This window comes from Metopolophium dirhodum, chromosome 6 (genome assembly GCF_019925205.1).
Source record: "Metopolophium dirhodum isolate CAU chromosome 6, ASM1992520v1, whole genome shotgun sequence".
In the NCBI taxonomy this organism is placed as follows: domain Eukaryota; kingdom Metazoa; phylum Arthropoda; class Insecta; order Hemiptera; family Aphididae; genus Metopolophium; species Metopolophium dirhodum.
The window spans coordinates 26,991,943-27,015,611 of record NC_083565.1 but is presented as its reverse complement, the minus strand read 5'-3'; the positions used below and the strand labels follow the sequence as shown (position 1 = coordinate 27,015,611).

The 23,669-nt window shown below is 27.4% G+C and overlaps 2 protein-coding genes across 2 annotated transcripts; both read right to left on the bottom strand.

The window, feature by feature from the left end:
* Window positions 1-1,592: 1,592 nt before the first annotated feature.
* Window positions 1,593-2,928, bottom strand: LOC132947607 (uncharacterized). The gene is made up of 5 exons (XM_061017893.1): window positions 2,835-2,928; window positions 2,690-2,754; window positions 2,098-2,228; window positions 1,744-1,966; window positions 1,593-1,664 (listed from the first exon to the last, which is right to left on the bottom strand). Exons 1-5 carry the CDS (start codon window positions 2,926-2,928, stop codon window positions 1,593-1,595), a joined length of 585 nt encoding a protein of 194 aa, XP_060873876.1.
* Window positions 2,929-6,672: 3,744 nt separating this feature from the next.
* LOC132947007 (ankyrin repeat domain-containing protein 12-like) lies at window positions 6,673-10,560 on the bottom strand. Its single transcript, XM_061017173.1, has 6 exons — window positions 10,349-10,560; window positions 8,213-8,379; window positions 7,698-8,136; window positions 7,400-7,612; window positions 7,065-7,319; window positions 6,673-6,995 (listed from the first exon to the last, which is right to left on the bottom strand). The coding sequence occupies exons 2-6, from the start codon at window positions 8,224-8,226 to the stop codon at window positions 6,813-6,815; spliced, it is 1,104 nt and encodes a 367-aa protein (XP_060873156.1). The 5' UTR covers window positions 8,227-8,379; window positions 10,349-10,560; the 3' UTR covers window positions 6,673-6,812.
* Between the last annotated feature and the right edge of the window lie 13,109 nt (window positions 10,561-23,669).

Sequence of the window (23,669 nt, the reverse complement as noted above, 5' to 3'; positions counted from 1 at the left end):
ACCGGTGTGCATAAAAACATGTTGAATGCTACATTCATGTATGGAAAAGTAGTTGCAAGATCAAATTTTTTTTTAAATAAACTCATTTTTAGTAAAGTTGTTGGTGGCTCTAAAGTCTTTAATAAATACTGAAAATGTATACATTCGTTATCGAATAATTCATCCAAGTCTTCGTTATATAGCATACATAATTTCTTAACAGCTTTTCTTATTTCAGATGGGATGTATTCTCCTAATTTTAAAATAAATAAATATTTTGAAATTAAATTATCATAGGCCTCTTTTCTTTTTACTAACTCATTCAATAAATTGTCACAGATAGGATAAAAAGTATTTATTTTAAAAAATTGAGAACCACTAAACACAGTATCGGGCTCATTTGTTTCACCGCTTTTTTTTTTTTCGGTTTTCATTTTCAAACTGAGGACAATTTTCTTCAAACTTATCTTGAGCCAATTGTACATAACATTGTTCTTAATGTTTTTGTATATTTTGTCAGTGAATTATACAATTCAACAACTGAACTCAGATCTAATTGAGTAGATAGCAACTTTTTACTTACATTATTAAATGTTTGAAGAATATCACACCATAGGGATGTCATAAATGCAGTTTCTAATTTATTCATGCTCCGTAACAATCCACTACCCTCAGTAAGGGTAAGTGGTTTTTCAGTATCAGAATCTACTAGGTCCTGTAATGCATTTTTTACAGCTGTCCAATTTTTATTAAGGCTTTGGCAGGCATCATTTCTAGCTGACCATCTAGTTACCGAAAGTCCTTTCAGAGTCGATTCAGCATGTTGGTTCAATTTCATCCAGCGGTTGACGATGAGAAAAAAACAAATAGATTTTGAACAAATGAAAAATAATTATTTGCCACACTGCAACAACTGGCAGCACATGATCCAATTAAGATTAAAGAGTGAGCAGAACATGGAACAAAATCAGCAAGTGGTACAACTAACTTAATTCTAGCTTGAACACCTGAATAGGCACCAGACATATTCGCAGCATTATCATATGACTGACCTCTAAGAAATTTAATATTCATATCATACTTGTTCAATGTAGACAAAATAGCTTCTGCTAATGGTTCAGCTTTGTGTCCAGTATTTTCAATGAACCCCAAATCCGTTCAACAGATCCTCCAAGACTAAAATAATCTTATGACAAAAGATAACTGGTCAATATTTGATATATCTGGTGTCGAATCAATGCTAATTGAATAATATGTTGAAGATTTTAATTCTTCTATTATGGTACTTATAACTTGCGCAGCCATAATTTTAATAAATTGTTCATAAGTAAAAAACGACATATAAGAAGTATGACCTTTACCAAGATTCCCATATTTTAATATATGTTTTGATAAAAATGGGTCATATTCAGCAATGATTTTCATAGCCATTATACAATTTCATTGTTTTTGACAGAGGTTTCAAAACTGTCATCTCCGCCTCTAAATGATAATCCATGACTAGCTAATGATTTAACAACAGAGTAAACTCTATTGGGCATATTTATCCGGTAGTCAGTCTCAGTTTGATTAAAGTTTTAAGTCCACTCTTCCTAAATCAGAGGAACGATGCTTCATCGTAAATGTACAGGTTTTATGCTTTGTTGAATTTTCGTGTTGATTAATTTTATTAGGATGTTTCCAGTCTGAAAATCCCTCACGTGAAAAATTGGAAGTATTTTCAAACAAATAACATGGGATACAATATATTTTACCAGTACTAACTGAATAAGAAAGATAGTCTCTTTGACATGGTTTACCATTAATTAATGTGGTTTTAAGCATATCTTTACTTAGGTACCTATAGTGAGGTCTGAATGTTCCTCGACGTATATACTGGTATTGTCTTTTGGAATGTGAAAAATGACCATCCAAGTTCTGATGAAATCCATTTTTACATATGAAATATCTAGTAACCTCGTTTAATATCCATAAAGCAGGATCAGCACTAAAAATTAGATAAATAACTATAATCATATTATTTAACCATACTATTAAAAATAAAACAGTTAATCTGCAAATATTATTCATTTTTTTATTAATATTAAGCATATTACAATTATTCTTTTAATTACTTACTCTGGCTTATCTGAAGAACTGAGTGGTTGTAAAATGCTCACTTCCTTATTGACCTGAGATTCTAGCCATGCATTAGTATTTTCTTTTTGAATTTCTTCGATGGATAATTGCACAGATGATTTGTCAGTAACCTATAAGTGTTACATTTACACTTTTTACTGAATCAACAATTTCATTGCTAAACCAAATAAAATAATTACTAAACATTATTTTTTTACTCTGTGTAATTGTATACTAATAAATAAGGTACAGGTTCATCATCCTAAAATCATTAAGATAGATAATAAATAAATAGCCATCAATTAAAAAAAGATACATTTTACCAAACAAATTATTTTTAATGAAAAAAGTATGAAACTTGTAAAATAGTATACAGATACACACAGATATATATTTATATTATTGTACACCAGAAATTAATATTATACCATAAGCATTAAAAAGTAGTCTTAATTTCTAAACCACAAAAATATGCTATCTTACATGGTAATGTATAATACAGGTCCTTTAAAATAAAAAGTAGGTACATGTAAATTGATTTAAATACTTACACATGACTGTCTGAAGAACTAGGTGGTTGTAAAATGTGTACGTCCCCATCAATTGGTTCTAAAGTTTCATTAAAATCTTGTACTTCTTGAATAGTTGCACATTTCACTGAAAATTGGTCGATAAATATAAGTATGGCGGTATATTCCAATTTTAATATTACAAATTAACAAATAAATTGAAGTTACTTTGGAACATGTCATCAAGTTTCATATTGTTCTTCACAACTTTATTTTTCTTTTCCAATTTTCGATACGCACAACCGCTAAGCTCTCTACCCATAATTGCAATCTAAAAGAAGCGTATGTACCTACCTATGTGCTAATTTTTTTCTATAGATGTTAACACTGGCGTATACAAGGGTGACGTGGGGGTGAGATCCCGTCCCATTGTCTTTGGAGAGGACAATCTTCCAAATTGTGTTTGATGTGAATTTTTAATCAATTAAAATTATATTCATTGTTACTTATAATTACATATTTTATTACCTAAGTAAAAAACTTATTATTTATAACCATTTTAACAGTTATTGTTATACAATACATAGTATACACAATACATTTATTTAAATAGAAGGTAAAAAATAATAACACATTTACAATAAAAAGTATATATTATTTAGAAATATTTGTTCAGTTGTTATAATAAAATAATAATAACAATAAATAAAAATAGGTAATTCTTTTTTTAAGAGAAAAAAATTCTAATTACAAATAATACAATATTGTAGAAGAATGTTGAGTTCCTTTTTAATTTGTACCTACATAATATTACTTCAATCTAAGTAAGAAACTTACTTTTGGCCATTTACTAATTTTATTTCATTACATCATACATAGTATAACCTAGATTCTTTCACTAATGCTACTAAGTGTTAGTTGACGAATAAAAAAAATCAACACCTATTAATATAAATTAACAATTTGTTGGCTAAATGTTCAAAACAAATAAAAGTATTATTATAATATTACGTAACGGTTTGCAACTAGCAGAGTATTCATGTATAGTGCAATTAACTCCTAAATGTGTCAAACAATTTAACCATCATCTTAAGAAAAATAATGTCACATATGTCATGTAGAAAATTTTAAAATATATAATATGTATAATATATTAATATGTAAGTGTATTATCTATTTTTAGAAAAATCATTGATTTTGTATGTTATTTACTTAAGTCTGACAATATGTAAATCTTAAAAGGGATTTAAGTTATACTTTTTATTAATTTTCTAATACAAGATCTGCAATAATAATTGTATGCATCACTTACAGTACTTATTATACAATACAGATTTTTTTTTTGATAATACAATCAATGGGCCATAAAAAAATTAGCCATAGGCTATGTTTGACATGCCCTTCTTACACTAAAATATATAAAGGTCTTCAACCTAAAATCAAAGTGAAAGATCGCAATGAGCGTTAACACATAATTTAATTTTTCTCCAATTTTATATGCTAATTCTCTTTAATATTATGTCTCTGTTTAGGAGCATATCTACATCTGAACATTTATTATATCAAAATCTAATTAACCCAAAACAAAAATTAGATTGACTTATACTCAAAAAATAATTTTGTCAACTCTAAAAAAAACCAATAATGGCTATTATATTATTTATTTTATAATATGAACATTTTTAATTTAATAATGAATAAAGAACAACTATTATAGATTTTAATTTTTTTTCTGAAATTCTCATTATTGTTGAAGATCCCAGTATTAAAACGTACATGACAAGTGTGACATTAATATTCCAACAATTTAAAATCATTAACTTGATTATTAAATGGATGTTTTTTTATTAAAACCTTGTAATTAAGTGAACATACTTATATGCTACAAGATAGTCAGGAAAATACAATGTGTTGACCCACTACCCAGGGTTTTGTATTTACACATATTCAAGCTACAAAAAAAATTGTAGGATACCCTTATTTTTCTGTTAAGATTATTGTAATAGGTAAGTATTTATTAAATTCCTATATGATTAGAGATCTATAAAAATCCTAATTTACTAAATCACTAAATCTAAAACATTAATATTAGATAGGTACCTGGCTAATTACAACAAACAATTTTTTTTTATGAGCTGTAGTTTACCATTTACATTTTTTTTTTTTTTTTGATAAAACCAAACATTTGATTTATGTTGTTTTATATATCAGATGAACTGGATACTATTATTAGTCTTCTGATGGTTGTATGCACGCATAAATTTGCATCCTCTGGGTTTGATAGGTATAACTAGTGAGTATTAGTACTATTAAATGACAAGGTACCAAGCAATAATAATAATATTATGCTTATTGATTATAGAACAAACTTGAAAACAATTCCAACATCACCAAAAATACTTGAATCTTGACAACCGCTTAGCTTAGATTATCCTTCAATAACAATAAGAATATAATACAATCGGGTTGAGTATAAATTAATTTAAAACAAATAATACTCACATTGTAACAAAAATGTTATTTTGCTATTAAATTGAAATCTTTATTATATTTTATTTTGCAAATTTTTCTTGTTAAGTAATTTGTAGTTTTTAGAAATTAAAAATATTATTTGATGTTTTATTTTTTTTTTATATTATAGTATTAACAATATTTGTATTAGCTATATTAGTAAATCTATTTTTTTGTTTTATTTTGCTAAAATAATTTCAAATATATTAATTATATACATATAAATAACATAAAAGTTTCAATATAATACCATGTAAATAACTTTTTTTAACTCTGTTCCTCACTACCCCAAGATATTTCAATAATAATATAATAATTAATAAGATCGGATTTCCGTGCAATTGCATCTTTTTATGGTGTGTTCTAAATCCTATAGATTAGCGATACAATCCTATACAATCAGCGAGTATTGGTTGTGAAAATAAATCTCAAGTTGACACACACAGGACTGTAATTTAAGAACCTACCTTCCCATTAATTTTGTACTGTGGACTGTAGTCAACAATTATTAACAATTTAACGATTCAATAAATGAAAATGACATAGACTTAAAAGAAAATACTCCTATTATAAGCTGCTACAAATATAGCCCGATAACAAGTGTTGATGGAGAACGTGTGTTTTCACAATTAATAGAAATATCAAGTGAATCAAGACATAATTTTACAGAAAAAAACTTAGAAATTACATGATAATACATTTTAATCAAATATGTAAATCAGTTTATATTTTATACTTAAAATTTTAAAATGTAATTAAATTGATTTTTTTTTTAAATAGTACTAAATAGTTCTTAATGCCAACTAATAAATAATATTGCAAAAATAAATAACAATAAAAATAAAACTTTAAGTACTAAGGTACCTAAAGTGAAAAATTTGTTATATAATTATTAAATTTGTTTTTGTACGTTTTTGAGGTGTTAGTTGCACAAAAATCCAGTATTTAAAAATTATAATATATAGAATTTAATAAATAATAATGTAAGGTAGAGAAATTGCACGTTTCAATCCCTATAAATTAAAAAAAATGAATAACTACAACATCCTAGTTATTAAATAAATATAAAACCCCTATTTTTGCTTCATTACAAAATTCAGAAGCTTCTATTCTTGCTTCATTGTAATTATATAAACCAAGAAACTAATTAGATAGCTTCTTATTTTAAAAAATATTTAAACTTAAGACAAGATTTTTGTTATAGGTACCTACCCTTATTATATTTTTGGTGCATTATTTCATATTTGCGTTATTATTTATTAGTATTCATCATTATTTATATTACTCATAAAAGCTTGGTGGTTACTAAAGTAAAAAATATTTAAGGTAAACATTTAAAATCCAGTCTAGCAAATTCAACAACAAAAATGATGATGAATACAAATAGGTCACATTAATTATTATAATTGAGCATTTCTTAAATTTTCCAAATGACAGTTTCAAAACGATTAGTGTGTTCTTAATCTAATATTAATCATTAAGTGTGAAAAAAAGTAACATTAGGTTTAGAAAATATTTTTTATATTATTGATAAAATGGCAGGATTAAATAAATACAAGTGATAAACATCGGAAGTTGTCAAGTAAAATATTTATCTTTTCCATAACAATAATATGAACTAATTCTTCTTCTAATAATCAAACATCACTCGACAGTCAACACTTAACTGATATGTTAATAAATAACAAAACTAGATTAGGCGGGAAAGTGATCAAAATCTTTGTTAACTTCAACTATTGGTACATGCTCTTCATCGATATTGGGTTCCAAGCTGCTATAGGTACACAACTGAATCTCCTTCAACTTCCACCCCCAATTCATTTTCTGTACAGCATGTAAACTATTTGCCTCATTGTGTTGTCTCAGTAACAACTCAATCTTTAGTAACCATAAAACATTTTAATATTTTTTTTTTAGATACTCTGTTATAATTTATGAAATTGTTACCTTAATCTTTTCCCATTTATCATCAATATCTTGTAGCCATGACAAAAAAATACGACCATTGTAACCGGAATTTATATGTTCATCCTTATCTTCTTCTTGCTCAGGTGTCATAATGTTATATACTTCATTGTCCTTGAGTATAGTACATACAGAAAATGGTAAAGGCTGATTAGCTAAGGCACGAGCTGCGCGTCCATGAACTCTGAGTATCTCTTGTTCAACACTCAACACCAATTTTTCTTTTTCTACTAAGTGCTAAACAAGTTATAAAATTATGGTAGTTATAATATTATATTTATCTTCATTTATTTTTTAAAGCCTGACTGAAAACAAACCTGTACACGAAGCTTTTGTCTCTCTTTTTCTTGTTCAACAAACAGATTTTTTAAATGCTTGTGTAAATTAGCTGGTGTAGGAGTTTGTGTATTTACCACACAGCTTTTATAGTTACCATCCAAAACATACGTGCGCCTGTTCATAAGATAGTCTTCAAAGCCAGATGGTGGTTTTGGTTGCACAGGAAACATACTCATATGTTTCTTATGAATCTACAAAACATAAATAAATAACAATATTAACGTATAAAAATAAAACAACAATTTTATTAATTATATTATTATTTAACCAATTTACTTGTTTTCTAATGTTTAAAAACATTTGATAGTAATTGGTAAATGTAGCAGGTTCACTGGTTGTGCTGGACTGATTAATTTCTACAGCAGTAACATTGGTGGCGGATGAATTATCACTAGTCATAGATTCAACATTGCTAACTTTAAATATGCTTCGTTTCAGATGTAGTTCTATGCCTGACAGTTCAGCAGTTGTAGTAGATTCAGACATTATAGTCGCAGAAGTATTTGCCTGTTTGTCATCACCATTAACATTGGTGGTAGATGAATTATCACTAGTATCGGTGTAAGTATTGCTAGCTTTTAATTTGCATTGTTTAGGATGGAGTTCTATTTCTTTGCCTGACAGTTCTGCATTTACAGTAGATGCAGACGTTATAGTCGTAGGCGACTCAGTAAAATTAGGTGTTTCTGGTATTTCTCCAGTCTCTTCAATGTTTCTATATGTGAAAAAATGTGTTGTATAATATGTTGTGTGTGCCAAAAAAAATATATTGTTTTTTGTATAATACTTACGTATCATTTGTCATAATGGAGTTCTGTTCTCAAATTATTTTCTTGTATTTCTTATCTGTCGAGCAGACAAACTCTTAAATTAATTATTACCTATCAGCATTCGTAAGTTTTAGTGTTGCTCTAGAGTCTAGATGATGCATGTGGTTGTTTATCACTTTTCACAGCATCTAAAATAAAAATGAACTTAATAATTATTAAAATTTTAGCAATATTATGAAACCTTTTTTTTGATAATTATTATTATTTAATACAATACACAATACATTTTGTTATGTTCTCTTCAGGTTAGCAGGTATACTACTCCAAAAATTAAAAACCACTTTTTTCAATAAGTTAAGGTACTAACCTATTTAACATTCATTCTACAGAGGTACCTTAGGTACCTTCTACCTACTGATAAATATTGAATAATGAAATACTGAATCAAGCCATTTGTTATAAGTAGAGGCTGGAATTATATTCTTTTAAAATAGCCAAAAGAAAATGCTAATATTCTATTAAAAAGTTGAAAATATTCATCCAATATTCTTTAAAAATCATAATAAAATATGCAAAAAATATGCTTTTTATTAAAATATTCTCTTGAACTAAAAATATGCATTTTTATGCAAAATAATTAAACACATAATACAAACTGATATAAATAGATACAAAATATGCAAAATAATTAAGAAAATAATACAAGAACCTGATATAAATAGGTACATAATAAAAAATACTACATGTTAAGAAAAGTTTGATTAAATTATTAATAATAATATTGATTATTCAATTATTTTGTCAATTATTTATATTACTTTTAGGAGATTTTTGACCATTTAGTTCTTCAATAACTTTTTTTAAACCTTGGAAATTATCACAGTTAAAAATAGCAGCTCCCAACCATGTTCCCCATCTGGTTAATACTAGTTCAGGAGGTAATGGAATATCTGGTAATAATTCTTTATACACTTGTACATGGTATGGAGATTTTAGAAATACTTTTTTTATGTTATTAATTAATTTAATTTTGTCTGGATATATTTCTCTAACCCTTTCTGCAACCCTATTGAACATGTGAGCTACAATTGTCACATGAATTAAATTGGGATAAAAAACAGCTAGTGACTGTTTTAGGGTATAAAAATCGTATATACGATTGTATATAAATATATAATATATCAATTATCAATATCATATCTCTATTATCGGACATATAATAGATTATATTATTTACGGCACTGCAACAAAAAAATATCGTACATCTATAAAAATGAATCAACATATTCTTTTATTTTGAAATATTCCCAAATATGCATAAAAAACTTTTGCCATTAACTCAGCTGTTTCATGATTTGAAAAGATTTCAAACCCCCGTCTGATTGCATAAAAAAAGACTAAAAAAAAAATATAATTCCGACCCCTAGTTATAAGATACGTATAGGCATTTTATAAGAGACTAATGAATCATTAGTAGTGATTAGTAATGATATACTGAGATCAATCAAATACTTACATAAATAATAATTATACCACAAAATGATACATTAATTACATAAACACCGCAATTCTGGACTAACACATTTAAATTGTATACTTTTAGGAGTTACTAACAAGACGTTTAAAAATTAATTAAATTTAAAACTAACAAACCTAAATAATAGAGTAAATTATTAAATCATATTGCATACGAGTCTGCAATGATGTACAATATTTTATGTCTTTGTTGTCCTTGCTATCATAAGTAGCACATACCTAGGTAATATTTATATGGTAATTATAAAAAAAAAAATAAAGACTTGACTGCTATTGGTATACAATTTATATTGAAAAATCAAAAAGATATATAAGTGTGTGTGCGTGTGTTTGTGGAGGAATGATGCTCTCGGAGCATTTAAAAATATTATTTGTGAGGACTTCTTGCGTGAATTATTAAACTTTGCTATACACAATGAAATTTAAAAAATTTAAAATACTTTATTCGGAATATTATTTTTATAAAGTATTCAAATACATATTCCGAGTACTATTTTTCATAAGTATTTGAGTATATTTATTCCAAATAGTTTTTAAAAGTATTTTACCAGGTCTGTATGGTTGTGTATTATAATATGTGATGTAAATAAAATATTATTGAATGTAGATGTATTTTCTTACCTATTTAAAGTAGGTATGCTTATCATCAAATCAGTGACAGCGTAATGGACCTGTTAATTGATTGCTGATATAGATATTTAAAAATGTGAAGGTTGAACAAAACCGAAGCGATACTGGTTTATGAATTATGGACTTTGAAGGTTAGAATTGTTGGCGTTAATTTTATAGATTTTTGCGTGATGTAATAAACTTTTTTTTTACTTTAAACGTTGTTGTTTGTGACACGAAGATATGAAGGAGATCAAACTCTACTTCTGATAATGTCACAAAATGAGTCGCACGATTAAACAGCCACAGGCTGCGCTGCCTACTCTAGAGTAGGTAGCTATTAACCCGCGTAATATAGTGATTAAGTTTTTTGGAAAATATATGAATATTAGGAAGTTATCTTATCATTTAACCACATCATTTTTTTTTATTCTATTATCTGTTATCTTATCTAGATAATTTTAAAGTTATCTGTGCACAACATTGAATGTCATTCAGTAAGTCTGAGCCCAATACTATTGGATACACCATATATATGTGTTTTTTTGAACGATTGTTTACACTCAAATTTGTGTTTAACTAATGCTGAATGTTTATAAAATATCAACATATATGCAAATGTATAAATGCTTTAAATTAAATTCTATAAATATTTTCCAAAAAACGCAAAAAATATAAATAATTCATCTATTACGCGGGTTAATAGCTGCTCTGTTAATCACTAATCTATTTGTATTTTTATTTAATTTTATAAAAATCAATGTTAAGGCTTTTGTATTATATTATAATTGTTTATTTTTGTTTAGTTTTAGTTTTTTTTATCATTTTTATATATTCAATATATACAATATTTATTATTTCTGTATTTATTTATTATGAAATATACCTAGGAGTTGATCCATTTTTACAAATTTGGGGAACTTTTATGGTTACAAACTTATGTGGTAGAAATTAACAATTAAAATATAACAAGATATGTAGGTAGAAATACAACAAATTCGAGGTTTTCAAGAAGAAAAATCCGATACGTATCTATATGGTTCGTTACGTATCGCTTGTACCTATAAGAATATTAATACACTCTAGTTTCTTCTTTGAAAATCTGGATGGACATCGTTTTAATTAGTGTGTTAAAATCTATTAAAAATTTAAGTGGTGTTTGTATTGGACATCAAACGTCTTATGGGTTCATCACTTTATATTCAATGTTTAATTTTAGAACTCAACTCTTTTAATAATTACCTACATTTTGTATACAATTGTAATTTAAAATTTTTTCATGTTTGTTTGCAAATTCAATAGGTACATAATATATGCTTGGTTGAAGTAAAATATATGTTATGTTTATGTAATTCTATTAGTATCTATGTAGAAATATTTAAAAGTTAAAAATTTTCTTAAATACAGCCATTTTTATGCGCAGGAAATAGAAATGAATCATTATAGTAGTTGTACTCAATTTAAGCTTAGTATTTTATACATAGTTGCATTCAAATATATACACATATATATTATAGAAATATAGAATAATAGTAGTATCCTGAGAATAATATTATATTTTGTATTTTTTTTTTGTGTCTGTCATGATTTTGGTTTCTGGTGTAACACTAAAACAAATGAACGTTTATACTTGAAAATTTCACTGATAGTTTATATTAGCATTTTCTATACACGATACAATTTTGAAAATAATTTGACTCTTTTTGAGCTGTTTACGGACATTGTCAGTTCTCAAATTTTTTAGTTTTTTTTTCTAAAAATATCAATAAAATTGTATTTGTTGAGTAAGTAGAAGAACGTGAAAATTGTATGCAAGGCTCCTGATATATTATTACAATAGCAGTTGAAAAATATTGAAAATACATAGGCACAATTTTTTTATAAGCATTTTAAGTTCAAAATTTGACAAAATTTATCAATTTTAAAATGTAATAATTATTTTGTAGTTTAAAATTTATAAAATGTTGAACTTTTGTAGCTAAGGATTGAAAATTTAAAACAAGGCTCCACGTAAATAGGTTATTTATAAATTACTTTATTCACAATGATATCATCAAATATACTTGGTAATATCATAGGCTGACTGACCGTTTTCGCTCAGAATTGTTTTTCTTATACAATGATATTAAATCATTGAATTCAAATTTAACACCATCCATTACAGTTACCCACTTGTAACCTACTGTACAGCAGAGCGATATCTACTTACCCACCTTTTTCTATATGTAAAGTAATGTTTTTAATTGAAATGTAGCTTTAAACTTAATTATAAATGGAGTATCTATTATTATTATATTTTATATCAGCTGTTATTTTCATTATTTATTTGTCATATATTTATTTTAATTACCCACTCTTAACGCATGTTACGTTAATAGTTAAACTCTAATATTCTTAACTAATACTTATTGTTCTTTCAAAAGGGTCATTACCCATTTACTATAATTACATAAATAAATAAATAAATAAATAAATAAATAAAAAATGTTGCATTTAAATATATACACGTATTATAGAAATATTGAATAATAGTAGTATCCTGAGAATAATATTATATTTTGTATTTTTTTTTTTAAATTTTAATATCCATAAATAAGAAACGTTATATTAGTTTATACTCATAATATGTAATAGTTGTCGAAATATATAAACAAAAATGCTTGGTAAATAATCATGGTCTAGAAGTTCATTGACATTATAAAATATATATTTTCTAGAATAAATTTAAAATTTGATGTACTTAATAAAAAATAATGAAATTTAAAAACTTAACAACAAAAAATCAAACGGCAACAGATGCTAATTATAATTAATGAAAGGGTTTGTTATCAGTTTGATCTATGTGTCAGATGAGGTCATCACAATTTAAGATAATATAATAAGTTATGTAATTATATTTTAAATTGTGGCGATGATTACGGCGCATCCGAGTTGGGTACCGAGTACTAGGTTCTAATCTCAGGTACTACACTAGTTAGGTCCTGGAGTTTTTCAGAAAGAATACTAGTTGAGTCCCTAATATTTTTTGGTGAGTACTATACTCTAATAAGTAATAACATTATAACAGACTCAGAAGTCTATTCAAATCAAAAGAATATGTTTAAAAATCTTTTTTAATAGTTTCTTTTTTTAATTTCTTTGCTATAAAAATCTAAATTATTTGAATTTTACAAATTATGATATATATAATATAATTATGGGTTTAATGCCAAAAATGAATGTCATATATATTTTTACCAACACAAAAGAAAAAAAACCACATAGACATTTTTTTTAAACAACATATTTTGTTTTTATTTGTATAATATAATAGGTAACATACCTAATATGTAAATTTTTTTATATATTTTGATTTTTAAAATGTTTAATATTTTTTCTTGGTATTTTACCTATATTTTTACTATATTATAAGTTGTAAAATTCTTATGGTTTATATTTTTAATGGCAGAGAAACCAAAAAATAAAACCAAATTGTTTAAAATTATTTTTAACCATACCTTTGATCTATACTATGTCATAGACAATCCTAAGTCTGTTAAAATAGGAAGAATAATGTTAGTATAGTATAGTACTCACTAAAAACTTTTAGGCACCCAACTGTAGTGAAATATCTAAAATAAATCGGGACCCAACTAGTGTAGTTCATTAAATAATCCTGGACCCAACTAGTATAGCAATTTTTAATTTGGGACCAAACTTGGATGCAGCTGGTCATTGATGTTCAATGTTTTACGTAACCTGTGTGATAGAGTAAGTGAAGATAATGACCATCCAAAAAAGCTATAACTGGTCGCCATACGCGGTCGGTTCAATCAGTCGATTTCCGTTGCCTGTTATGGGTTAGGTTAGGTTCTTCATGAGGGGTCTAAATTTTGAACTGTCTAGGCTCATATGGGCCCACAAATGTTTAAAACTATATAAATGCAGTGAAATGAAAATATCTCTACAGGCTAAACTCTGGAACTACTTATCAGATCTTCTTGATTTATTTTTTAAACGAAAGAGTATTTCATGGAGAAGTTTTTTACGAAAGAAAATTTTAGGAAAATCCACCGAAAAAGTAGATCTGGAAGTAAAAAAATACAAAAGTGACGCCATCTGTCCAGCAAAAAATAAACTAAATAATAAAATAAAAATTTAGTTTATTGTTGCAGTTTAAAATAATTATGCTGTATTATTTATTGGTTGCTATTGGTTAATCGGGCATGTTTGTTGATTTGTATCATTATTTTTGTCAATATATATATATATATAAACTAATATTTGTCTAATTAGTGTTTGGACCTCTGAGAAGAAGATAGGCTAATTTAAAAAGTGTTAAATTTGGTTTTTTTTATTCAACGGATTTTAGTACGGTTAGGTTAGGATTTTGTATTAATTTATTATATTAATCCACCGTAAATGGAATTAAGTAAAAACGACAAACTTGGTATAACTTTGATACTTTAGAGATAAATCATACACTTACGTACAAACAGCATAGTGTTCGCGATCTACCGCAGGTAGATTGCCTATCTGATAATATACTGTTGCAAACCGGAATTTTTATTCCGGGCAACGGAAAAGTTAAGATACATTTTGAACACTATACACTGAATATTAAATAACCAACTGAACAAAGTTTGAGTCATATTGAGTTGGTTCATTTAACTGGAAACGAAGTGTACGGGATCAGCTAGTATATAGTATATATATATATCAACATATGTCTGGTTTTCAAATTTGGAACATCCATGTTGCGTGAAACACTGGTTAAGAACCAACTGAAATAATATATTGACAGTATGTGCAGTACCTATAGAAAACTACAAAATTATATTATCCTACCTACTGTATTACTAATGTTTCATAGTAAAATAAACTACTAAATAATAACGCAACATAACATATTATTAAAAATATATACTTAGTAATATTTATAATATAGGGATAGATGGTCTTCGCTCGAAACCATGTTTTTGTAGACAATGATTATGTATCATTGAATTCAAATTGAATACATGCATTACAGTTGTTATCTACTTGACACATAGTAAAAATCATTATATGTACCTCGTAATTGTACAGCGTATTATTAAAAGAAAAATAATATTCGGTCTACACATTACATGATTACAGGTTACAGTTGATTTTATATTCATTATAAACTAATTTCATAAAATTATTTTTTTCTCTACATTTGGGGTCATCTGCGATGGCTATGGACATGTCTTTGATGTAATTCGAAAAGTATAAAAAAAATGTTTAATTGTTTGTAAAACTTCTAATACTTATTTTTTAAATATTATTCTTTACTTAAAAATTCTCTACGTATATGCTTCTAAAATAAATAAATATTTGAACATTATTTTTAGGAGGTACCTAGCTATAATATTATAATATGTTAAATATTGTTATACGCCATTATAATATTTGTTGTCATTGTTCATTACTGATAATTACGATCAACTATCTAAATTATTATTATTTAATTAAAAAAATTAATACCGTAAGAGCGGTTTTATAATGGAAGAATTCTCGCAAACGGAGAACGCAAACGTTTTTAGAAACGCCATATGGCAAATGTAACGGTATGAACATGTCCGAAAACCGAAAGTGAACAATATAGCTCGTATACCCTGCAGAAGAGATACGTCGTATGAATACGGCTTATATAAATCAACACATTAAGTATTTTCAACCCATATCTCCGGTTCTTTGAAAATAATAAATATTTCAAATACATATAGGCCGTATTACCGTATAGTATAGTATGAGCGTGACCCGAAACTCAAGGCGTACAATGCTCGTATAACGTTGCTAGGCTGCAAACATTCAAGGGTATGTCATTCACAAGTCGCCATCTACAATGAACAAAATAAATAATAATACAACAAATTATATTACTAAGAAACCATATGAACCGAAAGGTAAAATTTAGAGCCGATTTCTTTTCTCTGAAATTAGACGGTAAAATGAAACTGTCTGTACACGTTTTAATGCCATATGAATAATATCTATTACATATCTATATTCCAATAGTGTCCTCTTCGTATGTATCCGTCTAGGTAACATAATACAAGACCGGATCGTCAGGCACCAATAAGGACACAATAGTGGTTTTCAATGAGACCGTATAGAATTTGGCTGTGGGTGAGTTGCGGCCCGACTTGTCGTTTCCGGTGTTGGAGACCGGTGAATTCCGGCCCGATAATATTTTAGGTATAGGTTAGTTGCGGCCCGAGTGATTATCATTACCTATGTACTTTACATATATAATATATATATGCCTATTACCAAGGCTGGTCAAGCTAACGATTTTTTTTAACTCAAAAAGTTAAATTATTTTAAAATAATAAAGTTAAGTTAAGTTAAAAGTTACTCATATTTTTTCGTTAAATAACGAGTTAATTAACTTGATTTTAACTTTTAACGTATTTCAATAAGACATATTATATGTAACAGTTACAATATTGAAAACCCCAACTAAATTTCTCTATAATTTTAGGACCAAGTTTTATTTATCCTGAGACTATAAGGACCACCCTAGGCCCATGGGCGCCCGTAGAGTAATTTTCAGTGGGGGGACAAAATTAAACCAAGTAGGTATGTGAAACAAGTATATGGATTCAAAGCATATATTATACATTTTTGGACCCCCCCCCCCCCCTTGGCACTGGCTACAATAATGTATGTTTACCTAACGTAGGTACATGGTATTAATTATTACTATTGAATGTTAAACATTTTATTCATATATATTTTTTTTAAACAATATTATGGAAACGTTTTTGAGTCGGCGTGATAGTAAAAAAAATGTATGATGTACCTATGCAGTGTCAAGTCCAGACAGCAAAAATAACGTGTATATAATTATTAGATTACTAGCTAAATAAATATTTAGATTAATACGAAAATACAGTATTTAATTTTTATCTAGACAATTGTGTAGACAATACTTTTTTATCTAAATTGTTATCCTACATAATTAATTAATATTTGTTCATTAGCTTAAGATGATATTGGATTGTTAGCTGACAAATAGGGGAACCATAACCAGGAAGGCTTGTTAGTTATGTTGTGTCAAAAATATATAAAATAATAAATATGCTTATAAAATACATACATTTTATACCTAACATATTTAGTAATTAGTATACCTACCAGGGAGAATATATACTATTGTAGAATGGGCCATTTATCTCCCAGCTCGCCCCTGAGTTTAATGGAGCGGTATAGATTAGGCAGGGATATCGTACGCGAACGACACGATTACACAAAGGTCATTATACGTTCTCGTTTGATGTTATTCTATTATGACTTTCATTATTCGGTTATGACTTATGAGGTAATGGTGCAATAATTTAAAACATTTTTGTATCAGATTGTTATTATTGACTTTAATACTCGTTCATTATTAATATTACCATCGCAACTATTATAAATAATATCACTATACTGTTTATTACAGTGTTAGGTAAATTACTTTTAAAAAGTGATGAAGTCACGTTACTCGTTACTTCGAATATTTTTATTTAAATTACATTTTCCATTTGCGTTACATAAAATTATTTTTATCACGTTACATTACTTTTTCATTAATAAAGTAGTGCGTTACAAATAACGTTACCTACTTCTTTTATCATTGATAACAGTTCTAATTTATTAACTATATTAAACTAATTAGATTCAATTATTATTAGGATACGGATTTGTAATAATTTATTATGTATATATTTTACAATCATAGACTTAGTGGTAATAGACCTATTATGTACAAATGCACAATCATCTCATCTATTTGTATAGTATATGGCTATTTAGTCATAAGTCATAAATAATAATTTATTTTAGTTAAATTTTATTTTTAAACCGAACTCTTTTCTTTCTGTTAAAAAAAGTGATGACATTTATTCCTGGAATGTTTAATAATATTGTTAACTATTATTAAATAAATATACCTAATTGATTTTTAATTTTTCTGAAATATCCTATCGTCTTGTTTTTGTAATACATACAAATCTATTATTTTTATAACGTGGAAAATAATGAGTTAGTGAGGTACTTCATAGAAATTATTTTTAAAAAGTAATTTTGTTGCAATTGAGTTACTTTAAGTAAAATTTAATACAACGTCTGCTGCGTTACTGAACAAGTAATTGCGTTACAGTAATTTGTAATTTACGTTACTACTCAACACCGATTTATCATGAGTAATAAGTATCTACTACTAACTATGTTCGTATGCCGTTTGTATCGTTGCATTTTTCATAGTTATTAAACAACAATTTTTTAGATATTAATGTGAATTTATTATAGTAATATTAATATATTATTATATACCTATGTACATCATATTATATGGATGGACTGTCAATTATAATACGTAGCTGGTATAATATTATAATATTATGTGTTATTTATGAGTTTAATTCGTGTTAATAATTACACAAACACTTTTTGCGTTTGACGAGAGATCGTAAAATATATTATGCATGAGCTTAGACGTTTTCGAAAACTATAAAATTATTACCAAATAAACAGCTAAACAGCTCAACTACTTACATGATAATTATAGCCGTCCTCTGTAAGTTAGTTCGGTAGTTTTTTACATCAGGGCTTGCCTTGCAAACGTTTTAATAACGTTATATTTGACAAAAATACGATTGAAATTTGTAAACGTTATTATAACGGACAGCCATAATAAAAATAATTAAATACCGCAAAACAAAACATAACGAATAACGATTAACAAAATATATTATATATCATTAAGCATAACACAAAATGCAATTTATAGAATATCATTAAACGAAAAATATCGCAAAAGAAATATTTTAAAATTTATTTATTTAAAAGGTCAATTGGTTTCGTAGAAACATTTATTTCATGCAAACAATCTAAGAATCTAAGAATTGATTATATTATATTCCGTTTCCAGGCCATTGCCTACCCACATTAGTTAGGTATTATTTTTAAATACAATAGGTATTAACACTATTTTAAATAACGATAGACGCAGAACTTATATAACGTTTTAATTCTAAAAAAAGATAAACGCAACAATTGTATAACGTTTTAATAGTAAATAGCATATAACGGATTTTTTTTTCAAATTCAATCCCTGGTTTACATAATATACATAGCACTATTCATACCACTAAACATAGCAATATACAATAAATGTATTACAATTATAAGGTTAAAAAAAAGTATTTGATTAGATGATCATGAATTAGATGTAAAATGTCATGTTTAATTAACACAGTATTATATTATATTATTGATTATTATACGTTATTATCTTATCATAAAATATAATGTTATTTAATTTAGACCATATTTCAATGTTAATAAGGACCAGGATAATAGTACTATTTAATTATCTCGTGAGTCACAAGTCAACATAAAATAACAAATAACATTGAAGAGTATTTGAGTTACTGTGTTATCTGTGTTAAATTAATATAATACACAAGGACAAAATATATCAGAGAACGTAGGTATCCAATCATCAAATATTTTAAATTCTAAAATAAATGTATCCAAATACCTAAGGCATCATATAATAGTCAATAATTCGATGATGATATCAACAATTTGGGGTTGCTAATATGAATTTTGGGGGTGCTAAGCACCCTCAAGAACCCTCGAAATCGCGCCTATGCTGACCCGTGTTCTACATAGTACATAGATCCGGCCGGTACAGTCGACAGGAGGTTATACTAGCTCGTATGTACACTTCCCGACGTCAATAGTGTCCGCTTGCGGCGTTTATTCGTGACTATTGACCAGATAGACTGCATGTACTCCGAATCTCATGCTATTATGCAGGTATGCAACGTATTTTGGCCAACGGACCCATAGTAAATAACATGCATAAATATTTAATTGATTACTATATTACATTAAAATATTACGACAACATTACTAGAAAATACTTAGCATGGCGCGAGCACCCTAAATAGCTCACAATATTTTCAAAATTAAATTAAATATATAGGAAAGTACTATATAGTTAGTAATAATATTAATATTAATAATAATAATAATAATTCGTAGAAATGATGCCATCATATCGCACGTATGTATAAATATAATAATTATATATATATATATAAATCGTGTATTATAGGTACATTTATACCTGCTACCTGGAAATATACCTGTAAACAATAGCCGACAACCGTCGACCGTTGACCGCAGATAAGACGGTACGACGCGACAGAACCACGGAACGAAAAATGAGAATCATAAAACTGCAGTTCTTATCTCTGTCTCTCTCGCACTCCGCATACAACCAACGCGTGCGAGTGATAGGTCCGAGCGCAAACACGAAACTTAATGTATAACTGCAGTCTTGCTATCGTCAATTGTGTACTGTTTTTATCGGTGTTTCTTACGCACAGAAAGGAGTTCCTAGCGAGACTGTTCGATTATAAGTTATGAACATAAGATATTAAATAATATTATCAATATTAATCCAGACATTTGTCCTGAAATTTTGTGTACCTATCGCTATTTCTAAACAAAAGGTGGGTGTCTGCTTGGCGGATGGTAGGTAGGTACCCAGCTTTTATATATAATATATTGTGCTATTGATATTTCAGACAGTGTATTGCGTTCTACGAATTGGTTAACAGCAGGTGGTTTTAGAAATGAAACACATTGGAAATAGATTGAGGTACGTCGTCGCCGGCGTGCTGACAATCATTACTCATTAGGTATATATTTATATAAGCTCGGAAACATGTGTGGATCTCAACATGTAACTGTCAGCCACAGACTTATTAATGGGATTTCAAACAATCGTCGCGAACAAAAGGCAAGGAAAAAATTGGGAATTTTCTATATTGTAGACATAGGCACTATCACATTGCCACATAACCCCGTAGTCATGATCGTAAATTACATTTTTTATTGGACCGTTTACGAATTATAATATTTTACTGAAATCATAAAGCATAGTACATATCATGGTATATATTATAATACTGTACCTATAGGTTTATATTAACGACTAAATGTATCTAGTGATGGTATTAACAGCAGAGCATCGTGGCTGAGTTTGGTTCAAAAACAGGCACCTCAAGATAACAGTTTTGGGAATCACTGGTATGCAATACATAATAATATATAGCAAATCGAATATTCAACGAAAAACCTTGACATTAATGTAGATTGATAACTTTCTTTTTTTAATAGATAAAAAAAGATCAACCGTGTGTCCCATCAGATAAACCATCGACAGACAACAATACTCCATAATATATTAATATTATAACCATAGAGTATAGCATCGTCACTTAGATAAACCGATTTTTTGTAGATTGGAATCTGCAATGGTTGGAATAAATTAATATAGTATAAGTTAATTATGTTTAGTGATACGTGTATTCTACATAAAAACAGTATTCTTGACAATCGAATTTAATTTAATTTAATTTAATAGAAAAAAAACGAAAAAATGTCTAATCTGTTTAAATGTCAATAAATGCACGTATTAGAACCAAAAATATTTTGAAAACTATTCTAAATCAAATTTTGGGAGTAAAATACAAGTCTTTACAATTGTTAATTTTTTAATTAGGTAGGTACTTGCAAAAAAAAAAATCAAATTAAAAAATTCATACATAGCTCATACATATTTTTTTCTACTGATCCTCGTGGAAAATATGTAGCAAATTTTATTGTTGGTAAATTAAATGCTGATTCGCCTTCTAAATCATATCTTTTAACATCGAAAGTTCTCGAAAAACCAATAATTTAACTATAGGTACCACAATTTGTAAACAATTCTCTTAAACTATTGTGGCCCAATGATGATAAAGTTTTGTTGATGTTATCTGATGCTGCTCCTTATATGACAAAAGCTGCACAAAATTTAAAACCATTTTATTCGAATCTTGTACATGTAACTTGTGTCGCACATGGTATTCACCGAATTGCTGAAAAAATTATAGATACTTTTAGTGACATTAGTGATTTAATTAATAATGGAAAAAAGGTTTTCTCAAAGGCTCCGTATAGAATTTAATTATATAAGGAAATGTTGCCAAATACACATTTACCACCGCAGCCAATAATTACCCGTTTGGGTACTTGGCTAGAGTCAGCCTTTTTTTACGCAGATAATTTTGAAGAGTTCAAAAATGTGATTGAAAACTTAGAAGATAATGCAAAATGCATTCAAAATTGTAAATCAATTTTTAATAAATTAAATGTAAAATATGATCTTGCTTACATTAAAGCAAATTTTGTATGTATTGTTGAAAGTATCAAAAAGCTTAAAACCTCTAATTGGTCTCTTGTAGACTCGTTAAAAATTTTAGAGCAAGTGGAAAACTCTGTCGATGAACTTCCTACTGGTGCAAATAGTACAATAATTAAGACAAAATGTAAAAACGTTTTGAATAAAAATAAAGGATGTATTTTATCAATCAATTTACCCTCTCATTTTGACAGACTTGGGACTGTCTGAAGTAAAAATATTATGTAAATATATAATAATAATATTAAGTTTAAAAATTATAAAAATAGTTATAAAATTAAAAAAAAATATAAATTTGTTTTCCTGGGAATTTTACGCCCATACGTTGTATATAATCTAAAATCTTAATTTTACCTGACATATACTAAAGATATATATCCCAGCACGTTTTTAAATATTCTTGTTTTTCTAATATGACTTTTCGTCGAATATTGTAAATATTTTTATTTATAGCATTACATTTTGTGTTAGTTTCTACTTGAATTTGTTGTAACACATTAATTACTTGATATACATTTGGATGCGATGAATAAAATTGAGAATTATAATGTGCATGAAATGATTCGGCTCCATTTGTTATGTTTGGATCATTTTCAGGTTTCCTTGCCCATAACTAAGGAGGAAAAATAACGTCCGTCAAGTTGGCACCGGCACAATACGCTAGGACTATACATCTGATATAAAAAAATTGCTAGGAATTTGCTAGATTTTGCTAGGTCATTTTCAGAATTTGCTAGTATTTCGTTTAAGTGTAAATCAAAATTCAAATATGCCGGTGCCAACTTGACGCAGCACCGGCACATTGTCCGATCGGCTCGAAAGTGGTACCGAAATATTGCTAGTCATTTGCTAGATTTTGCTAGGTAGTTTTTGGAATTTGCTAGACTTTGGTTTTTCCAGTAACCCGGAAAATGGAAAATGGCTCAGCACCGGCACATTGTCCGAGTTACCTATTACTTATTGTTACTTATTGTTACTTTTGTTACCTATTACTTATTAGTTTAAACTTTTAATTTTTAAATGTATAGACGTTATATTTTATAATTTATTTAATAAACTAACTATTTACTATTATAGTATTAT

What these genes read in the sequence shown, in the direction of transcription:
- LOC132947607 (XM_061017893.1), bottom strand. Translation starts at nt 2,928, where the DNA reads ATGGGTAGAGAGCTTAGCGGTTGTGCGTATCGAAAATTGGAAAAGAAA. An exon ending in ACTTGATGACATGTTCCAAA is followed by an intron (nt 2,755 to 2,834) that starts GTAACTTCAATT and finishes ACCAATTTTCAG; the next exon opens with TGAAATGTGCAACTATTCAA. An exon ending in AGTTCTTCAGATAAGCCAGA is followed by an intron (nt 1,967 to 2,097) that starts GTAAGTAATTAA and finishes TCTAATTTTTAG; the next exon opens with TGCTGATCCTGCTTTATGGA.
- LOC132947007 (XM_061017173.1), bottom strand. An exon ending in TTTTAAACATTAGAAAACAA is followed by an intron (nt 7,613 to 7,697) that starts GTAAATTGGTTA and finishes TATGTTTTGTAG; the next exon opens with ATTCATAAGAAACATATGAG. An exon ending in GACAAAAGCTTCGTGTACAG is followed by an intron (nt 7,320 to 7,399) that starts GTTTGTTTTCAG and finishes TAACTTGTTTAG; the next exon opens with CACTTAGTAGAAAAAGAAAA.